General features: G+C 34.0%; 1 protein-coding gene across 1 annotated transcript in view; it reads right to left on the bottom strand.

Moving 5' to 3' along the window:
• The window catches only part of LOC138319846 (actin-related protein 10-like), a 40,623-nt gene that overhangs the window by 896 nt on the left and 18,674 nt on the right, over window positions 1–21,053 (bottom strand). The window contains exons 6-11 of the mRNA XM_069262975.1: window positions 14,971–15,085; window positions 14,400–14,435; window positions 13,966–14,045; window positions 11,572–11,645; window positions 4,366–4,447; window positions 176–377 (exon numbers count right to left, since the gene is read on the bottom strand). Of these exons, the coding sequence (XP_069119076.1) occupies window positions 176–377; window positions 4,366–4,447; window positions 11,572–11,645; window positions 13,966–14,045; window positions 14,400–14,435; window positions 14,971–15,085 (589 nt within the window). The remainder of the gene's footprint in view (window positions 1–175; window positions 378–4,365; window positions 4,448–11,571; window positions 11,646–13,965; window positions 14,046–14,399; window positions 14,436–14,970; window positions 15,086–21,053) is intronic.

Raw genomic sequence — 21,053 nt, 5'->3', positions numbered from 1 at the left:
CTTGTTTGTATGTGTAGATACAGATAGACAGTTTCCTCTATATTTCAATGTAATGTTACGGATATAATTCTCATGAACCTGAAAATATAATCTAAGCATCATCACTGAGGTATCCTTTTAACATCAATCTATTATCTGATTTTCTATAGAAAAGAACAAGTTTTATCATTCTTACCACCAAGCCATGCAGCATAGTTTTCTTTGGCTGGCAGTTTATGGAACTTAAAAGTCTCAATGGACAAGTGCTCCTTGTACTTGGGTTTTCTAAGAAGATCGTAGAGTTCTGATCCAACACGGTGGTGGAAGCCTTTCAGCATAGATGTTCCTCCAATGATTACGATGTTACTGGCAAGCTCCAGTCGCATGTCTATGGGACACTGAGTTACAAAATTGTGAGAACAAATTCAAAACAGTCAGTGTACAAATGTTTAACAAATAATGAAATTACTTTAAAATAGGATATAATTGATATTAAATTAGTTATCTGGATACAATACTCCCTTGATCTGGGATGATGTTGGTCCACATATCAATAATTACTATATTACTACTAAGTAGATACAATACTCCCTTGATCTGGGATGATGGTGGTCCACATATCAATAATTACTATATTACTACTAAGTAGATACAATACTCCCTTGATCTGGGATGATGTTGGTCCACATATCAATAATTACTATATTACTACTAAGTAGATACAATACTCCCTTGATCTGGGATGATGTTGGTCCACATATCAATAATTACTATATTACTACTAAGTAGATACAATACTCCCTTGATCTGGGATGATGGTGGTCCACATATCAATAATTACTATATTACTACTAAGTAGATACAATACTCCCTTGATCTGGGATGATGGTGGTCCACATATCAATAATTACTATATTACTACTAAGTAGATACAATACTCCCTTGATCTGGGATGATGGTGGTCCACATATCAATAATTACTATATTACTACTAAGTAGATACAATACTCCCTTGATCTGGGATGATGTTGGTCCACATATCAATAATTACTATATTACTACTAAGTAGATACAATACTCCCTTGATCTGGGATGATGGTGGTCCACATATCAATAATAACTATATTACTACTAAGTAGATACAATACTCCCTTGATCTGGGATGATGGTGGTCCACATATCAATAATTACTATATTACTACTAAGTAGATACAATACTCCCTTGATCTGGGATGATGTTGGTCCACATATCAATAATTACTATATTACTACTAAGTAGATACAATACTCCCTTGATCTGGGATGATGTTGGTCCACATATCAATAATTACTATATTACTACTAAGTAGATACAATACTCCCTTGATCTGGGATGATGTTGGTCCACATATCAATAATTACTATATTACTACTAAGTAGATACAATACTCCCTTGATCTGGGATGATGTTGGTCCACATATCAATAATTACTATATTACTACTAAGTAGATACAATACTCCCTTGATCTGGGATGATGTTGGTCCACATATCAATAATTACTATATTACTACTAAGTAGATACAATACTCCCTTGATCTGGGATGATGTTGGTCCACATATCAATAATTACTATATTACTACTAAGTAGATACAATACTCCCTTGATCTGGGATGATGTTGGTCCACATATCAATAATTACTATATTACTACTAAGTAGATACAATACTCCCTTGATCTGGGATGATGGTGGTCCACATATCAATAATTACTATATTACTACTAAGTAGATACAATACTCCCTTGATCTGGGATGATGTTGGTCCACATATCAATAATTTACTATATTACTACTAAGTAGATACAATACTCCCTTGATCTGGGATGATGGTGGTCCACATATCAATAATTACTATATTACTACTAAGTAGATACAATACTCCCTTGATCTGGGATGATGGTGGTCCACATATCAATAATTACTATATTACTACTAAGTAGATACAATACTCCCTTGATCTGGGATGATGGTGGTCCACATATCAATAATTACTATATTACTACTAAGTAGATACAATACTCCCTTGATCTGGGATGATGGTGGTCCACATATCAATAATTACTATATTACTACTAAGTAGATACAATACTCCCTTGATCTGGGATGATGGTGGTCCACATATCAATAATTACTATATTACTACTAAGTAGATACAATACTCCCTTGATCTGGGATGATGGTGGTCCACATATCAATAATTACTATATTACTACTAAGTAGATACAATACTCCCTTGATCTGGGATGATGGTGGTCCACATATCAATAATTACTATATTACTACTAAGTAGATACAATACTCCCTTGATCTGGGATGATGGTTGGTCCACATATCAATAATTACTATATTACTACTAAGTAGATACAATACTCCCTTGATCTGGGATGATGGTGGTCCACATATCAATAATTACTATATTACTACTAAGTAGATACAATACTCCCTTGATCTGGGATGATGTTGGTCCACATATCAATAATTACTATATTACTACTAAGTAGATACAATACTCCCTTGATCTGGGATGATGGTGGTCCACATATCAATAATTACTATATTACTACTAAGTAGATACAATACTCCCTTGATCTGGGATGATGTTGGTCCACATATCAATAATTACTATATTACTACTAAGTAGATACAATACTCCCTTGATCTGGGATGATGGTGGTCCACATATCAATAATTACTATATTACTACTAAGTAGATACAATACTCCCTTGATCTGGGATGATGTTGGTCCACATATCAATAATTACTATATTACTACTAAGTAGATACTAATACTCCCTTGATCTGGGATGATGTTGGGTCCACATATCAATAATTACTATATTACTACTAAGTAGATACAATACTCCCCTTGATCTGGGATGATGTTGGTCCACATATCAATAATTACTATATTACTACTAAGTAGATACAATACTCCCTTGATCTGGGATGATGGTGGTCCACATATCAATAATTACTATATTACTACTAAGTAGATACAATACTCCCTTGATCTGGGATGATGGTGGTCCACATATCAATAATTACTATATTACTACTAAGTAGATACAATACTCCCTTGATCTGGGATGATGGTGGTCCACATATCAATAATTACTATATTACTACTAAGTAGATACAATACTCCCTTGATCTGGGATGATGTTGGTCCACTATCAATAATTACTATATTACTACTAAGTAGATACAATACTCCCTTGATCTGGGATGATGTTGGTCCACATATCAATAATTACTATATTACTACTAAGTAGATACATACTCCCTTGATCTGGGATGATGTTGGTCCACATATCAATAATTACTATATTACTACTAAGTAGATACAATACTCCCTTGATCTGGGATGATGGTGGTCCACATATCAATAATTACTATATTACTACTAAGTAGATACAATACTCCCTTGATCTGGGATGATGGTGGTCCACATATCAATAATTACTATATTACTACTAAGTAGATACAATACTCCCTTGATCTGGGATGATGGTGGTCCACATATCAATAATTACTATATTACTACTAAGTAGATACAATACTCCCTTGATCTGGGATGATGTGGTCCACATATCAATAATTACTATATTACTACTAAGTAGATACAATACTCCCTTGATCTGGGATGATGGTGGTCCACATATCAATAATTACTATATTACTACTAAGTAGATACAATACTCCCTTGATCTGGGATGATGGTGGTCCACATATCAATAATTACTATATTACTACTAAGTAGATACAATACTCCCTTGATCTGGGATGATGGTGGTCCACATATCAATAATTACTATATTACTACTAAGTAGATACAATACTCCCTTGATCTGGGATGATGGTGGTCCACATATCAATAATTACTATACTACTAAGTAGATACAATACTACTGGGATGAGTTGGTCCACATATCAATAATTACTAATTACTACTAAGTAGATACAATACTCCCTTGATCTGGGATGATGTTGGTCCACATATCAATAATTACTATATTACTACTAAGTAGATACAATACTCCCTTGATCTGGGATGATGGTGGTCCACATATCAATAATTACTATATTACTACTAATGTAGATACATATCAATACTCCCTTGATCTGATCTGATGATGGTGGTCCACATATCAATAATTACTATACTATATTACTACTAAGTAGATACAATACTCGCTTGATCTGGGATGATGTTGGTCCACATATCAATAATTACTATATTACTACTAAGTAGATACAATACTCCCTTGATCTGGGATGATGGTGGTCCACATATCAATAATTACTATATTACTTCTGTGTATGTAGGTGCCTGTACCCCACTGACCTGGAGGATCGCATCCAATATAGAAGTGGTCACAGACTGTTCCTCATTATCTTGTTCAAACAAAACTTCACAGCCTTGTTCTCTGAAAACACGGATAAAAAGCAATAATTCACACAGACAATACAATATCAATATGACCTTCTAGACTTTGTATAGCACCATTATTACACTTTCCTATAATTGGCATGTTAGTTGTGTACAGACCTCAATATTTTCCACTTACTAGTCTTACTGTAAACAGTAAAACTGATCTTTGTTCGCGATTTAATTTTGTGGATGATAAAAACAAATCACAAAAAGAATTGCCTCGAAAATGTTTTAAATACATAATTATTATAAAGTAGAATCAAAAAGGTCTGGATAGAGAAATCAAATTGTTGACGCACAACAAGAAAATGTCGCATGCAATGCTACTGCTTTGGAGTTAAAAACTCTTCCTCTTTTTGGTCACCAAAGCTTAACATGTCTGGAGTCTTACTCCCCGTATATAACTTTATCTATTGGAGTCTTACTCCCCGTATATATACTCCATATATAACTTTATCTATTGGAGTCTTACTCCCCGTATATATACTCCATATATATCTCTATCTATTGGAGTCTTACTCCCCGTATATATACTCCATATATAACTTTATCTATTGGAGTCTTACTCCCCGTATATATACTCCATATATATCTCTATCTATTGGAGTCTTACTCCCCGTATATATACTCCATATATAACTTTATCTATTGGAGTCTTACTCCCCGTATATATACTCCATATATCTCTCTATCTATTGGAGTCTTACTCCAGGTATATATACTCCGTAATATAACTTTATCTATTGAAGTCTTAAACCTGTATATATACTCCATATATATCTCTATCTATTGGAGTCTTACTCCCCGTATATATACTCCATATATATCTCTATCTATTGGAGTCTTACTCCCCGTATATATACTCCATATATAACTTTATCTATTGGAGTCTTACTCCCCGTATATATACTCCATATATATCTCTATCTATTGGAGTCTTACTCCCCGTATATATACTCCATATATAACTTTATCTATTGGAGTCTTACTCCCCGTATATATACTCCATATATATCTTTATCTATTGGAGTCTTACTCCCCGTATATATACTCCATATATATCTCTATCTATTGGAGTCTTACTCCCCGTATATATACTCCATATATAACTTTATCTATTGGAGTCTTACTCCCCGTATATATACTCCATATATAACTTTATCTATTGGAGTCTTACTCCAGGTATATATACTCCATATATAACTTTATCTATTGGAGTCTTACTCCCCGTATATATACTCCATATATATCTCTATCTATTGGAGTCTTACTCCCCGTATATATACTCCATATATATCTCTATCTATTGGAGTCTTACTCCCCGTATATATACTCCATATATAACTTTATCTATTGGAGTCTTACTCCCCGTATATATACTCCATATAATAACTTTATCTATTGGAGTCTTACTCCCCGTATATATACTCCATATATATTTATCTATTGGAGTCTTACTCCCGTATATATACTCCATATATCTATCTATTGGAGTCTTACTCCCCGTATATATACTCCATATATATCTCTATCTATTGGAGTCTTACTCCCCGTATATATACTCCATATATAACTTTATCTATTGGAGTCCTTACTCCCCGTATATATACTCCATATATCTATCTTACTCCCCTATATTACTCCATATATAATTACTATGGAGTCTTACTCCCCGTATATATACTCCATATATATCTCTATCTATTGGAGTCTTACTCCCCGTATATATACTCCATATATATCTCTATCTATTGGAGTCTTACTCCCCGTATATATACTCCATATATAACTTTATCTATTGGAGTCTTACTCCCCGTATATATACTCCATATATAACTTTATCTATTGGAGTCTTACTCCCCGTATATATACTCCATATATAACTTTATCTATTGGAGTCTTACTCCCCGTATATATACTCCATATATATTTCTATCTATTGGAGTCTTACTCCCCGTATATATACTCCATATATATCTCTATCTATTGGAGTCTTACTCCCCGTATATATACTCCATATATATCTCTATCTATTGGAGTCTTACTCCCCGTATATATACTCCATATATAACTCTATCTATTGGAGTCTTACTCCCCGTATATATACTCCATATATAACTTTATCTATTGGAGTCTTACTCCCCGTATATATACTCCATATATATCTCTATCTATTGGAGTCTTACTCCCCGTATATATACTCCATATATATCTCTATCTATTGGAGTCTTACTCCCCGTATATATACTCCATATATATCTCTATCTATTGGAGTCTTACTCCCCGTATATATACTCCATATATAACTTTATCTATTGGAGTCTTACTCCCCGTATATATATACTCCATATATAACTTTATCTATTGGAGTCTTACTCCCCGTATATATACTCCATATATAACTTTATCTATTGGAGTCTTACTCCCCGTATATATCTCCATATATAACTTTATCTATTGGAGTCTTACTCCCCGTATATATACTCCATATATATCTTTATCTATTGGAGTCTTACTCCCCGTATATATACTCCATATATAACTTTATCTATTGGAGTCTTACTCCCCGTATATATACTCCATATATAACTTTATCTATTGGAGTCTTACTCCCCGTATATATACTCCATATATAACTTTATCTATTGGAGTCTTACTCCCCGTATATATACTCCATATATAACTTTATCTATTGGAGTCTTACTCCCCGTATATATACTCCATATATAACTTTATCTATTGGAGTCTTACTCCCCGTATATATACTCCATATATAACTTTATCTATTGGAGTCTTACTCCCCGTATATATACTCCATATATATCTCTATCTATTGGAGTCTTACTCCCCGTATATATACTCCATATATAACTTTATCTATTGGAGTCTTACTCCCCGTATATAAACTGATATATACTCCATATATAACTTTATCTTTATCTATTGGAGTCTTACTCCCCGTATATATACTCCATATATATCTCTATCTATTGGAGTCTTACTCCCCGTATATATACTCCATATATATCTCTATATATAACTTCATCTATTGGAGTCTTACTCCCCGTATATATACTCCATATATAACTTTATCTATTGGAGTCTTACTCCCCGTATATATACTCCGTAATATAACTTTATCTATTGAAGTCTTAAACCTGTATATATACTCCATATATAACTTCATCTATTGGAGTCTTACTCCCCGTATATATACTCCATATATATCTCTATCTATTGGAGTCTTACTCCCCGTATATATACTCCATATATATCTCTATCTATTGGAGTCTTACTCCCCGTATATATACTCCATATATAACTTTATCTATTGGAGTCTTACTCCCCGTATATATACTCCATATATATCTCTATCTATTGGAGTCTTACTCCCCGTATATATACTCCATATATATCTTTATCTATTGGAGTCTTACTCCCCGTATATATACTCCATATATATCTTTATCTATTGGAGTCTTACTCCCCGTATATATACTCCATATATAACTCTATCTATTGGAGTCTTACTCCCCGTATATATACTCCGTATATATAACTTTATCTATTGGAGTCTTACTCCCCGTATATATACTCCATATATATCTCTATCTATTGGAGTCTTACTCCCCGTATATAGTCCATATATAACTTTATCTATTGGAGTCTTACTCCCCGTATATATACTCCATATATAATCTCTATCTATTGGAGTCTTACTCCCCGTATATATACTCCATATATATCTTTATCTATTGGAGTCTTACTCCCCGTATATATACTCCATATATAACTTTATCTATTGGAGTCTTACTCCCCGTATATATACTCCATATATAACTTTATCTATTGGAGTCTTACTCCCCGTATATATACTCCATATATCTCTCTATCTATTGGAGTCTTACTCCAGGTATATATACTCCGTAATATAACTTTATCTATTGAAGTCTTACTCCCCGTATATATACTCCATATATATCTCTATCTATTGGAGTCTTACTCCCCGTATATATAGTCCATATATAACTTCATCTATTGGAGTCTTACTCCCCGTATATATACTCCATATATATCTCTATCTATTGGAGTCTTACTCCCCGTATATATACTCCATATATATCTCTATCTATTGGAGTCTTACTCCCCGTATATATACTCCATATATAACTTTATCTATTGGAGTCTTACTCCCCGTATATATATACTCCATATATCTCTCTATCTATTGGAGTCTTACTCCCCGTATATATACTCCATATATATAACTTTATCTATTGGAGTCTTACTGTCCCCAGGTAATATACTCCATATATAACTTTATCTATTGGAAGTCTTACTCCCCGTATATATACTCCATATATATCTCTATCTATTGGAGTCTTACTCCCCGTATATATACTCCATATATATCTCTATCTATTGGAGTCTTACTCCCCGTATATATACTCCATATATAACTTTATCTATTGGAGTCTTACTCCCCGTATATATACTCCATATATAACTTTATCTATTGGAGTCTTACTCCCCGTATATATACTCCATATATAACTTTATCTATTGGAGTCTTACTCCCCGTATATATACTCCATATATAACTTTATCTATTGGAGTCTTACTCCCCCCGTATATATACTCCATATATAACAATTTATCTAATTGGAGTCTTTACTCCCCGTATATATACTCCATATATATCTCTAATCTATTGGAGTCTTTACTCCCCATATAGTATTACTCCATATATAACTTTATCTATTGGCGTCTTACTCCCCGTAATATAATACTCCATATATATAGTTTATCTAATTGGAGTCTTACTCCTCGTATATATACTCCATATATATCACTCTTACTCCCCGTATATATACTCCATATATAACTTTGACTATTGGAGTCTTACTCCCCGTATATATACTCCATATATAACTTTATCTATTGGAGTCTTACTCCCCGTATATATCTTTATCTATTGGAGTCTTACTCTCCGTATATATACTCCATATATAACTTTATCTATTGGAGTCTTACTCCCCGTATATATACTCCATATATATCTCTATCTATTGTAGTCTTACTCCCGGTATATGTACTCCATATATAACTTTATCTATTGGAGTCTTACTCCCCGTATATATACTCCATATATCTCTCTATCTATTGGAGTCTTAATCCCCGTATATATACTCCGTAATATAACTTTATCTATTGGAGTCTTACTCCCCGTATATATACTCCATATATATCTCTATCTATTGGAGTCTTACTCCCCGTATATATACTCCGTAATATAACTTTATCTATTGGAGTCTTACTCCCCGTATATATACTTATTAATGTGTGCTGATCTGACTTTATTGTTAATTAATGTGTGCTGACCTGACTTTACTGTTTATCAATGTGTGCTGACCTGACTTTACTGTTTATCAATGTGTGCCGACCTGACTTTACTGTTTATCAATGTGTGCTGACCTGACTTTACTGTTTATTAATGTGTGCTGACCTGACTTTACTGTTTATCAATGTGTGCTGACCTGACTTTACTGTTTATCAATGTGTGCTGACCTGACTTTACTGTTTATCAATGTGTGCTGACCTGACTTTACTGTTTATTATGTGTGCTGACCTGACTTTATTGTTTATTAATGTGTGCTGACCTGACTTTATTGTTTATTAATGTGTGCTGACCTGACTTTACTGTTTATCAATGTGTGCTGACCTGACTTTATTGTTTATTAATGTGTGCTGACCTGACTTTACTGTTTATCAATGTGTGCTGACCTGACTTTACTGTTTATCAATGTGTGCTGACCTGACTTTACTGTTTATTAATGTGTGCTGACCTGACTTTATGTTTATTAATGTGTGCTGACCTGACTTTATTGTTTATCAATGTGTGCTGACCTGACTTTACTGTTTATCAATGTGTGCTGACCTGACTTTACTGTTTATCAATGTGTGCTGACCTAACTTTACTGTTTATCAATGTGTGCTGACCTGACTTTACTGTTTATCAATGTGTGCTGACCTGACTTTATTGTTTATCAATGTGTGCTGACCTGACTTTACTGTTTATCAATGTGTGCTGACCTGACTTTACTGTTTATCAATGTGTGCTGACCTGACTTTACTGTTTATCAATGTGTGCTGACCTGACTTTACTGTTTATCAATGTGTGCTGACCTGACTTTATTGTTTATTAATGTGTGCTGACCTGACTTTACTGTTTATTAATGTGTGCTGACCTGACTTTATTGTTTATCAATGTGTGCTGACCTGACTTTATTGTTTATCAATGTGTGCTGACCTGACTTTACTGTTTATCAATGTGTGCTGACCTGACTTTACTGTTTTATCAATGTGTGCTGACCTGACTTTACTGTTTATCAATGTGTGCTGACCTGACTTTACTGTTTATCAATGTGTGCTGACCTGACTTTACTGTTTATCAATGTGTGCTGACCTGACTTTACTGTTTATCAATGTGTGCTGACCTGACTTTACTGTTTATCAATGTGTGCTGACCTGACTTTATTGTTTATCAATGTGTGCTGACCTGACTTTATTGTTTATTAATGTGTGCTGACCTAACTTTACTGTTTATCAATGTGTGCTGACCTGACTTTATTGTTTATCAATGTGTGCTGACCTAACTTTACTGGTTATCAATGTGTGCTGACCTGACTTTACTGTTTATCAATGTGTGCTGACCTAACTTTACTGTTTATCAATGTGTGCTGACCTGACTTTACTGTTTATCAATGTGTGCTGACCTGACTTTATTGTTTATTCAATGTGTGCTGACCTGACTTTACTGTTTATCAATGTGTGCTGACCTGACTTTACTGATCAATGTGTGCTGACCTGAATTTATTGTTTATCAATGTGTGCTACTGACCTGACTTTACTTGTTTATCAATGTGTGCTGACCTGACTTTATTGTTTATTAATGTGTGCTGACCTAACTTTATTGTTTATTAATGTGTGCTGACCTAACTTTACTGTTTATCAATGTGTGCTGACCTGACTTTTTTGTTTATCAATGTGTGCTGACCTGACTTTATTGTTTATTAATGTGTGCTGACCTAACTTTACTGTTTATCAATGTGTGCTGACCTGACTTTGCCCGTGATGTTGAGGACTCTGCCACCATCCAAAGGGTACTGGACCGCTCTGGGGTGGGGAGGCATCTTAACAGAAATGATAAAAAAATCCTTATATAGAGAAGATAAAGATTAAACATTGAACATTAAATTCACAATTGACCATTGATAAAGGATTCATTAGAACATTGAACGGTGATAAAGGATTCATTTGAACATTGAACGGTGATAAAGGATTCATTAAAACATTGAACGATAAAGGATTCATTAGAACATTGAACGTGATAAATGTTTTCATCAGAACATTGAACGTTGATAAAGGATTCATTTGAACATTGAACGGTGATAAGGGATTCATTACAACATTGAACGATGATAAAGGATTCATTAGAACATTGAACGTTGATAAAGGATTCATTTGAACATTGAACGGTGATAAAGGATTCATTTGAACATTGAACGGTGATAAAGGATTCATTAGAACATTGAACGGTGATAAAGGATTCATTAGAACATTGAACGTTGATAAAGGATTCATTAGAACATTTGAACATTGAACGAAGTGATAAAGGATTCATTAGAACATTGAACGGTGATAAAGGATTCATTAGAACATTGAACGCGAATAAAGGATTCATTAGAACATTGAACGTTGATAAAGGATTCATTTGAACATTGAACGGTGATAAAGGATTCATTAGAACATTGAACGGTGATAAAGGATTCATTAGAACATTGAACGGTGATAAAGGATTCATTAGAACATTGAACGGTGATAAAGGATTCATTAGAACATTGAACGTTGATAAAGGATTCATTAGAACATTGAACGGTGATAAAGGATTCATTAGAACATTGAACGTGATAAAGGATTCATTAGAACATTGAACGTTTAAAAGATAAAGGATTCATTAGAACATTGAACGGTGATAAAGGATTCATTAGAACATTGAACGTGATAAAGGATTCATTAGAACATTGAACGGTGATAAAGGATTCATTAGAACATTGAACGGTGATAAAGGATTCATTAGAACATTGAACGGTGATAAAGGATTCATTAGAACATTGAACGTTGATAAAGGATTCATTTGAACATTGAACGGTGATAAAGGATTCATTAGAACATTGAACGGTGATAAAGGATTCATTAGAACATTGAACGGTGATAAAGGATTCATTAGAACATTGAACGATGATAAAGGATTCATTAGAACATTGAACGGTGATAAAGGATTCATTAGAACATTGAACGTTGATAAATGTTTTCATCAGAACATTGAACGGTGATAAAGGATTCATTTGAACATTGAACGGTGATAAGGGATTCATTACAACATTGAACGATGATAAAGGATTCATTAGAACATTGAACGTTGATAAAGGATTCATTAGAACATTGAACGGTAAAGGATTCATTAGAACATTGAACGTTGATAAATGTTTTCATCAGAACATTGAACGGTGATAAAGGATTCATTAGAACATTGAACGGTGATAAAGGATTCATTAGAACATTGAACGGTGATAAAGGATTCATTAGAACATTGAACGTTGATAAAGGATTCATTAGAACATTGAACGGTGATAAAGGATTCATTAGAACATTGAACGGTGATAAAGGATTCATTAGAACATTGAACGGTGATAAAGGATTCATTAGAACATTGAACGTTGATAAAGGATTCATTAGAACATTGAACGGTGATAAAGGATTCATTAGAACATTGAACGGTGATAAAGGATTCATTACAACATTGAACGGTGATAAAGGATTCATTAGAACATTGAACGGTGATAAGGGATTCATTACAACATTGAACGATGATAAAGGATTCATTAGAACATTGAACGTTGATAAAGGATTCATTAGAACATTGAACGATGATAAAGGATTCATTACAACATTGAACGTGATAAAGGATTCATTAGAACATTGAACGATAAAGGATTCATTAGAACATTGAACGATGATAAAGGATTCATTAGAACATTGAACGATGATAAAGGATTCATTAGACATTGAACGTGATAAAGGATTCATTAGAACATTGAACAGTGATAAAGGATTCATTAGAACATTGAACGTGATAAAGGATTCAAAACGTTGATAAAGGATTCATTAGAACATTGAACGCGATAAAGGATTCATTAGAACATTGAACGTTGAATAAAGGATTCATTAGAACATTGAACGTTGATAAAGGATTCATTAGAACATTGAACGGTGATAAAGGATTCATTAGAACATTGAACGGTGATAAAGGATTCATTTGAACATTGAACGATGATAAGGGATTCATTACAACATTGAACGGTGATAAAGGATCGCGAGTGTGAATCCCACAAGGAGAAGTTGCCAGGTAAAATCAAAGTAAACCAATTGTAAAGTCTTGGAACACCTTACCATTGATTCATCAGCTCCATGAATCACCACTTGCTGGATTGCTTTAGCTCGCTTTAGATTAGTCACAAAACAGCAGCGCACTACAATGGTAACATCAAAATAAAATCAGATTTCCTGTGTAGACATCACATTGTTTTACCTATATAAAAAAAAAATTGTCTTTCTGTGAATTTAATGACATCAAAATAAGATTGTCTTTCTGTGTATTTAATTATATCAAAACAAAATGACAATAATACATCAAACTTTCATTATCTTTATATTCATGGCACCATAGTAACCATGAAACAATAAATATTTCTGTACAATGAGAATGTTTTCACAGGCTTTATTGTATGTAAGATAAAACAGTAAACACTTGACAGACTCCTTATAATTATATGTGCCAGTATTGTAATCAGATTGTACAACTGTTCTCATCAGTATAGTCTTACCTTTTATATCTTCTAAGATTGGACTATTCAAGCAATCTGAAACAAATCAACACAGTGCTAGTTTATTACCTATCACACTACCATAAATTGGCATATTTTGGATGTGGTCATATTTTGGCTTATTTGGCATTTGACATGAAAGCGCCAAAATTGAACAAACCAACAAGAGGCCCAGAGGGCCTGTATCGCTCACCTGGTTTATAATGCTAAGTAATGTTCTATATACAGGTTCATTAAATAGTTGTTTCTTTTCTCAAGGAATTTTCCCTCTAATATAACTATTTCTCTTTCTGCTCCATGGGGTCAGAGCAAAAATTTTGTTACTTTTCTCCACAAGATGTTTCTGGTCAAATTTGGTTACAATCCATGCAGAACTCTATGACTAGTAGCGATTTTAAGAATTAACCCGTCCCCTATTTCTCCAATTGGGTCCCGCCCTTCCTGCCCCCAGCGGGTCAGAGCCAAAATTTATACAAACTATGTTCCCCTTCTCCCAAGGATGTTTCTGGCCAAATTTGGTTACAATCCATACACTGTTTCGGTTTAGCCAAGTGCCTTTAAAACACATTACCTGGTAGACTAGACAGCGCTACTTCTTCCTTCGTGTCTGTCATCACTGTCGCAGAATCCAGCAAAAGGTTTTCGATTTTACTGTTAGAAAAATATTTTTTAAGACTAAATTCATTGTGAAACATTTACTGACAAAATACAACAACAGATAATACCCATATTTACCGGAAACCGTAACGAAATGAAACAATCAAGCAGTAAAAATTTTTGAAGTTAAAAAGAGTCGACAAATTTCCCTGAACATTGTAGTATACTTAAGGCCTTGACTGATAAATCACTTTCCCTGAACATTGTAGTATACTTAAGGCCTTGACTGATAAATCACTTTCCCTGAACATTGTAGTATACTTAAGGCCTTGGCTGATAAATCACTTTCCCTGAACATTGTAGTATACTTAAGACCTTGACTGATAAATCACTTTCCCTGAACATTGTAGTATACTTAAGACCTTGACTGATAAATCACTTTCCCTGAACATTGTAGTATACTTAAGGCCTTGGCTGATAAATCACTTTCCCTGAACATTGTAGTATACTTAAGGCCTTGGCTGATAAATCACTTTCCCTGAACATTGTAGTATACTTAAGGCCTTGGCTGATAAATCACTTTCCCTGAACATTGTAGTATACTTAAGACCTTGACTGATAAATCACTTTCCCTGAACATTGTAGTATACTTAAGGCCTTGACTGATAAATCACTTTCCCTGAACATTGTAGTATACTTAAGACCTTGACTGATAAATCACTTTCCCTGAACATTGTAGTATACTTAAGACCTTGACTGATAAATCACTTTCCCTGAACATTGTAGTATACTTAAGACCTTGGCTGATAAATCACTTTCCCTGAACATTGTAGTATACTTAAGACCTTGACTGATAAATCACTTTCCCTGAACATTGTAGTATACTTAAGACCTTGGCTGATAAATCACTTTCCCTGAACATTGTAGTATACTTAAGACCTTGACTGATAAATCACTTTCCCTGAACATTGTAGTATACTTAAGACCTTGGCTGATAAATCACTTTCCCTGAACATTGTAGTATACTTAAGACCTTGACTGATAAATCACTTTCCCTGAACATTGTAGTATACTTAAGACCTTGACTGATAAATCACTTTCCCTGAACATTGTAGTATACTTAAGGCCTTGACTGATAAATCACTTTCCCTGAACATTGTAGTATACTTAAGACCTTGACTGATAAATCACTTTCCCTGAACATTGTAGTATACTTAAGACCTTGGCTGATAAATCACTTTCCCTGAACATTGTAGTATACTTAAGACCTTGACTGATAAATCACTTTCCCTGAACATTGTAGTATACTTAAGACCTTGACTGATAAATCACTTTCCCTGAACATTGTAGTATACTTAAGACCTTGACTGATAAATCACTTTCCCTGAACATTGTAGTATACTTAAGACCTTGACTGATAAATCACTTTCCCTGAACATTGTAGTATACTTAAGACCTTGACTGATAAATCACTTTCCCTGAACATTGTAGTATACTTAAGACCTTGACTGATAAATCACTTTCCCTGAACATTGTAGTATACTTAAGACCTTGACTGATAAATCACTTTCCCTGAACATTGTAGTATACTTAAGGCCTTGGCTGATAAATCACTTTCCCTGAACATTGTAGTATACTTAAGACCTTGACTGATAAATCACTTTCCCTGAACATTGTAGTATACTTAAGACCTTGACTGATAAATCACTTTCCCTGAACATTGTAGTATACTTAAGACCTTGACTGATAAATCACTTTCCCTGAACATTGTAGTATACTTAAGACCTTGACTGATAAATCACTTTCCCTGAACATTGTAGTATACTTAAGGCCTTGGCTGATAAATCACTTTCCCTGAACATTGTAGTATACTTAAGACCTTGACTGATAAATCACTTTCCCTGAACATTGTAGTATACTTAAGGCCTTGGCTGATAAATCACTTTCCCTGAACATTGTAGTATACTTAAGGTCTTGGCTGATAAATCACTTTCCCTGAACATTGTAGTATACTTAAGACCTTGACTGATAAATCACTTTCCCTGAACATTGTAGTATACTTAAGACCTTGACTGATAAATCACTTTCCCTGAACATTGTAGTATACTTAAGGCCTTGACTGATAAATCACTTTCCCTGAACATTGTAGTATACTTAAGACCTTGACTGATAAATCACTTTCCCTGAACATTGTAGTATACTTAAGGCCTTGGCTGATAAATCACTTTCCCTGAACATTGTAGTATACTTAAGACCTTGACTGATAAATCACTTTCCCTGAACATTGTAGTATACTTAAGGCCTTGACTGATAAATCACTTTCCCTGAACATTGTAGTATACTTAAGACCTTGACTGATAAATCACTTTCCCTGAACATTGTAGTATACTTAAGACCTTGACTGATAAATCACTTTCCCTGAACATTGTAGTATACTTAAGACCTTGGCTGATAAATCACTTTCCCTGAACATTGTAGTATACTTAAGGCCTTGACTGATAAATCACTTTCCCTGAACATTGTAGTATACTTAAGACCTTGACTGATAAATCACTTTCCCTGAACATTGTAGTATACTTAAGGCCTTGACTGATAAATCACTTTCCCTGAACATTGTAGTATACTTAAGGCCTTGGCTGATAAATCACTTTCCCTGAACATTGTAGTATACTTAAGGCCTTGACTGATAAATCACTTTCCCTGAACATTGTAGTATACTTAAGACCTTGACTGATAAATCACTTTCCCTGAACATTGTAGTATACTTAAGACCTTGACTGATAAATCACTTTCCCTGAACATTGTAGTATACTTAAGACCTTGACTGATAAATCACTTTCCCTGAACATTGTAGTATACTTAAGGCCTTGACTGATAAATCACTTTCCCTGAACATTGTAGTATACTTAAGACCTTGACTGATAAATCACTTTCCCTGAACATTGTAGTATACTTAAGACCTTGACTGATAAATCACTTTCCCTGAACATTGTAGTATACTTAAGGCCTTGACTGATAAATCACTTTCCCTGAACATTGTAGTATACTTAAGGCCTTGACTGATAAATCACTTTCCCTGAACATTGTAGTATACTTAAGACCTTGACTGATAAATCACTTTCCCTGAACATTGTAGTATACTTAAGACCTTGACTGATAAATCACTTTCCCTGAACATTGTAGTATACTTAAGACCTTGACTGATAAATCACTTTCCCTGAACATTGTAGTATACTTAAGACCTTGACTGATAAATCACTTTCCCTGAACATTGTAGTATACTTAAGGCCTTGACTGATAAATCACTTTCCCTGAACATTGTAGTATACTTAAGGCCTTGACTGATAAATCACTTTCCCTGAACATTGTAGTATACTTAAGACCTTGACTGATAAATCACTTTCCCTGAACATTGTAGTATACTTAAGGCCTTGACTGATAAATCACTTTCCCTGAACATTGTAGTATACTTAAGACCTTGACTGATAAATCACTTTCCCTGAACATTGTAGTATACTTAAGGCCTTGACTGATAAATCACTTTCCCTGAACATTGTAGTATACTTAAGACCTTGACTGATAAATCACTTTCCCTGAACATTGTAGTATACTTAAGGCCTTGACTGATAAATCACTTTTCCTGAACATTGTAGTATACTTAAGACCTTGACTGATAAATCACTTTCCCTGAACATTGTAGTATACTTAAGGCCTTGACTGATAAATCACTTTCCCTGAACATTGTAGTATACTTAAGGACCTTGACTGATAAATCACTTTCCCTGAACATTGTAGTATACTTAAGACCTTGACTGATAAATCACTTTCCCTGAACATTGTAGTATACTTAAGACCTTGACTGATAAATCACTTTCCCTGAACATTGTAGTATACTTAAGGCCTTGACTGATAAATCACTTTCCCTGAACATTGTAGTATACTTAAGGCCTTGACTGATAAAAATCACTTTCCCTGAACATTGTAGTATACTTAAGACCTTGGCTGATAAATCACTTTCCCTGAACATTGTAGTATACTTAAGACCTTGACTGATAAATCACTTTCCCTGAACATTGTAGTATACTTAAGACCTTGACTGATAAATCACTTTCCCTGAACATTGTAGTATACTTAAGACCTTGACTGATAAATCACTTTCCCTGAACATTGTAGTATACTTAAGACCTTGACTGATAAATCACTTTCCCTGAACATTGTAGTATACTTAAGGCCTTGACTGATAAATCACTTTCCCTGAACATTGTAGTATACTTAAGGCCTTGGCTGATAAATCACTTTCCCTGAACATTGTAGTATACTTAAGACCTTGACTGATAAATCACTTTCCCTGAACATTGTAGTAGTACTTAAGGCCTTGACTGATAAATCACTTTCCCTGAACATTGTAGTATACTTAAGGCCTTGACTGATAAATCACTTTCCCTGAACATTGTAGTATACTTAAGACCTTGACTGATAAATCACTTTCCCTGAACATTGTAGTATACTTAAGACCTTGACTGATAAATCACTTTCCCTGAACATTGTAGTATACTTAAGACCTTGACTGATAAATCACTTTCCCTGAACATTGTAGTAGTATACTTAAGGCCTTGACTGATAAATCACTTTCCCTGAACATTGTAGTATACTTAAGACCTTGACTGATAAATCACTTTCCCTGAACATTGTAGTATACTTAAGGCCTTGACTGATAAATCACTTTCCCTGAACATTGTAGTATACTTAAGACCTTGACTGATAAATCACTTTCCCTGAACATTGTAGTATACTTAAGGCCTTGACTGATAAATCACTTTCCCTGAACATTGTAGTATACTTAAGGCCTTGACTGATAAATCACTTTCCCTGAACATTGTAGTATACTTAAGACCTTGACTGATAAATCACTTTCCCTGAACATTGTAGTATACTTAAGGACCTTGACTGATAAATCACTTTCCCTGAACATTGTAGTATACTTAAGGACCTTGACTGATAAATCACTTTCCCTGAACATTGTAGTATACTTAAGGCCTTGACTGATAAATCACTTTCCCTGAACATTGTAGTATACTTAAGACCTTGACTGATAAATCACTTTCCCTGAACATTGTAGTATACTTAAGACCTTGACTGATAAATCACTTTCCCTGAACATTGTAGTATACTTAAGACCTTGACTGATAAATCACTTTCCCTGAACATTGTAGTATACTTAAGGCCTTGACTGATAAATCACTTTCCCTGAACATTGTAGTATACTTAAGACCTTGACTGATAAATCACTTTCCCTGAACATTGTAGTATATACTTAAGAAGACCTTGACTGATAAATCACTTTCCCTGAACATTGTAGTATACTTAAGACCTTGACTGATAAATCACTTTCCCTGAACATTGTAGTATATACTTAAGGCCTTGACTGATAAATCACTTTCCCTGAACATTGTAGTATACTTAAGACCTTGACTGATAAATCACTTTCCCTGAACATTGTAGTATACTTAAACTTAATGCCTTGATCTGATAAATCACTTTCCCTGAACATTGTAGTATAAAAACTTAAGACCTTGACTCAATCATATCACTTTCCCATGTAACACTTGTAGTACATGATAAATCACTTAAGGCCTTGATGATAAATCAGGTCACAAACATGTGGTACAATTGATATATCAGTCACGGTTCAAACATATTATATACTGATTACAGGTGATAATCTGAGTGTTTTTATTCCTGGTACTTAACCATTACAGGTAACACACTATACTAACTTTTATATCAGTCACGTACAGATATTATATATGGTACAACAACCTTTATATCAGTCACGGTACAGCTAATTTACGGAATAGGTCACTGCATGGTATATTCATATACCTATGTTAAGGTCATAGTCACAACCAGGTAAACAATTTATATATCAGTCACGGTACAGATATTATGTCATTATATAGGTCACAACAGGTTACAATTTATATCAGTCACGGTACAGATATTATATAGGTCACAACAGGGTAACAATTTATATATCAGTCACGGTACAGATATTAT

This window comes from Argopecten irradians, chromosome 3, assembly GCF_041381155.1.
Source record: "Argopecten irradians isolate NY chromosome 3, Ai_NY, whole genome shotgun sequence".
Lineage (NCBI taxonomy): Eukaryota > Metazoa > Mollusca > Bivalvia > Pectinida > Pectinidae > Argopecten > Argopecten irradians.
The sequence above is the reverse complement of the archived record's forward strand: the minus strand, read 5'-3'. Positions and strand labels throughout refer to the sequence as shown.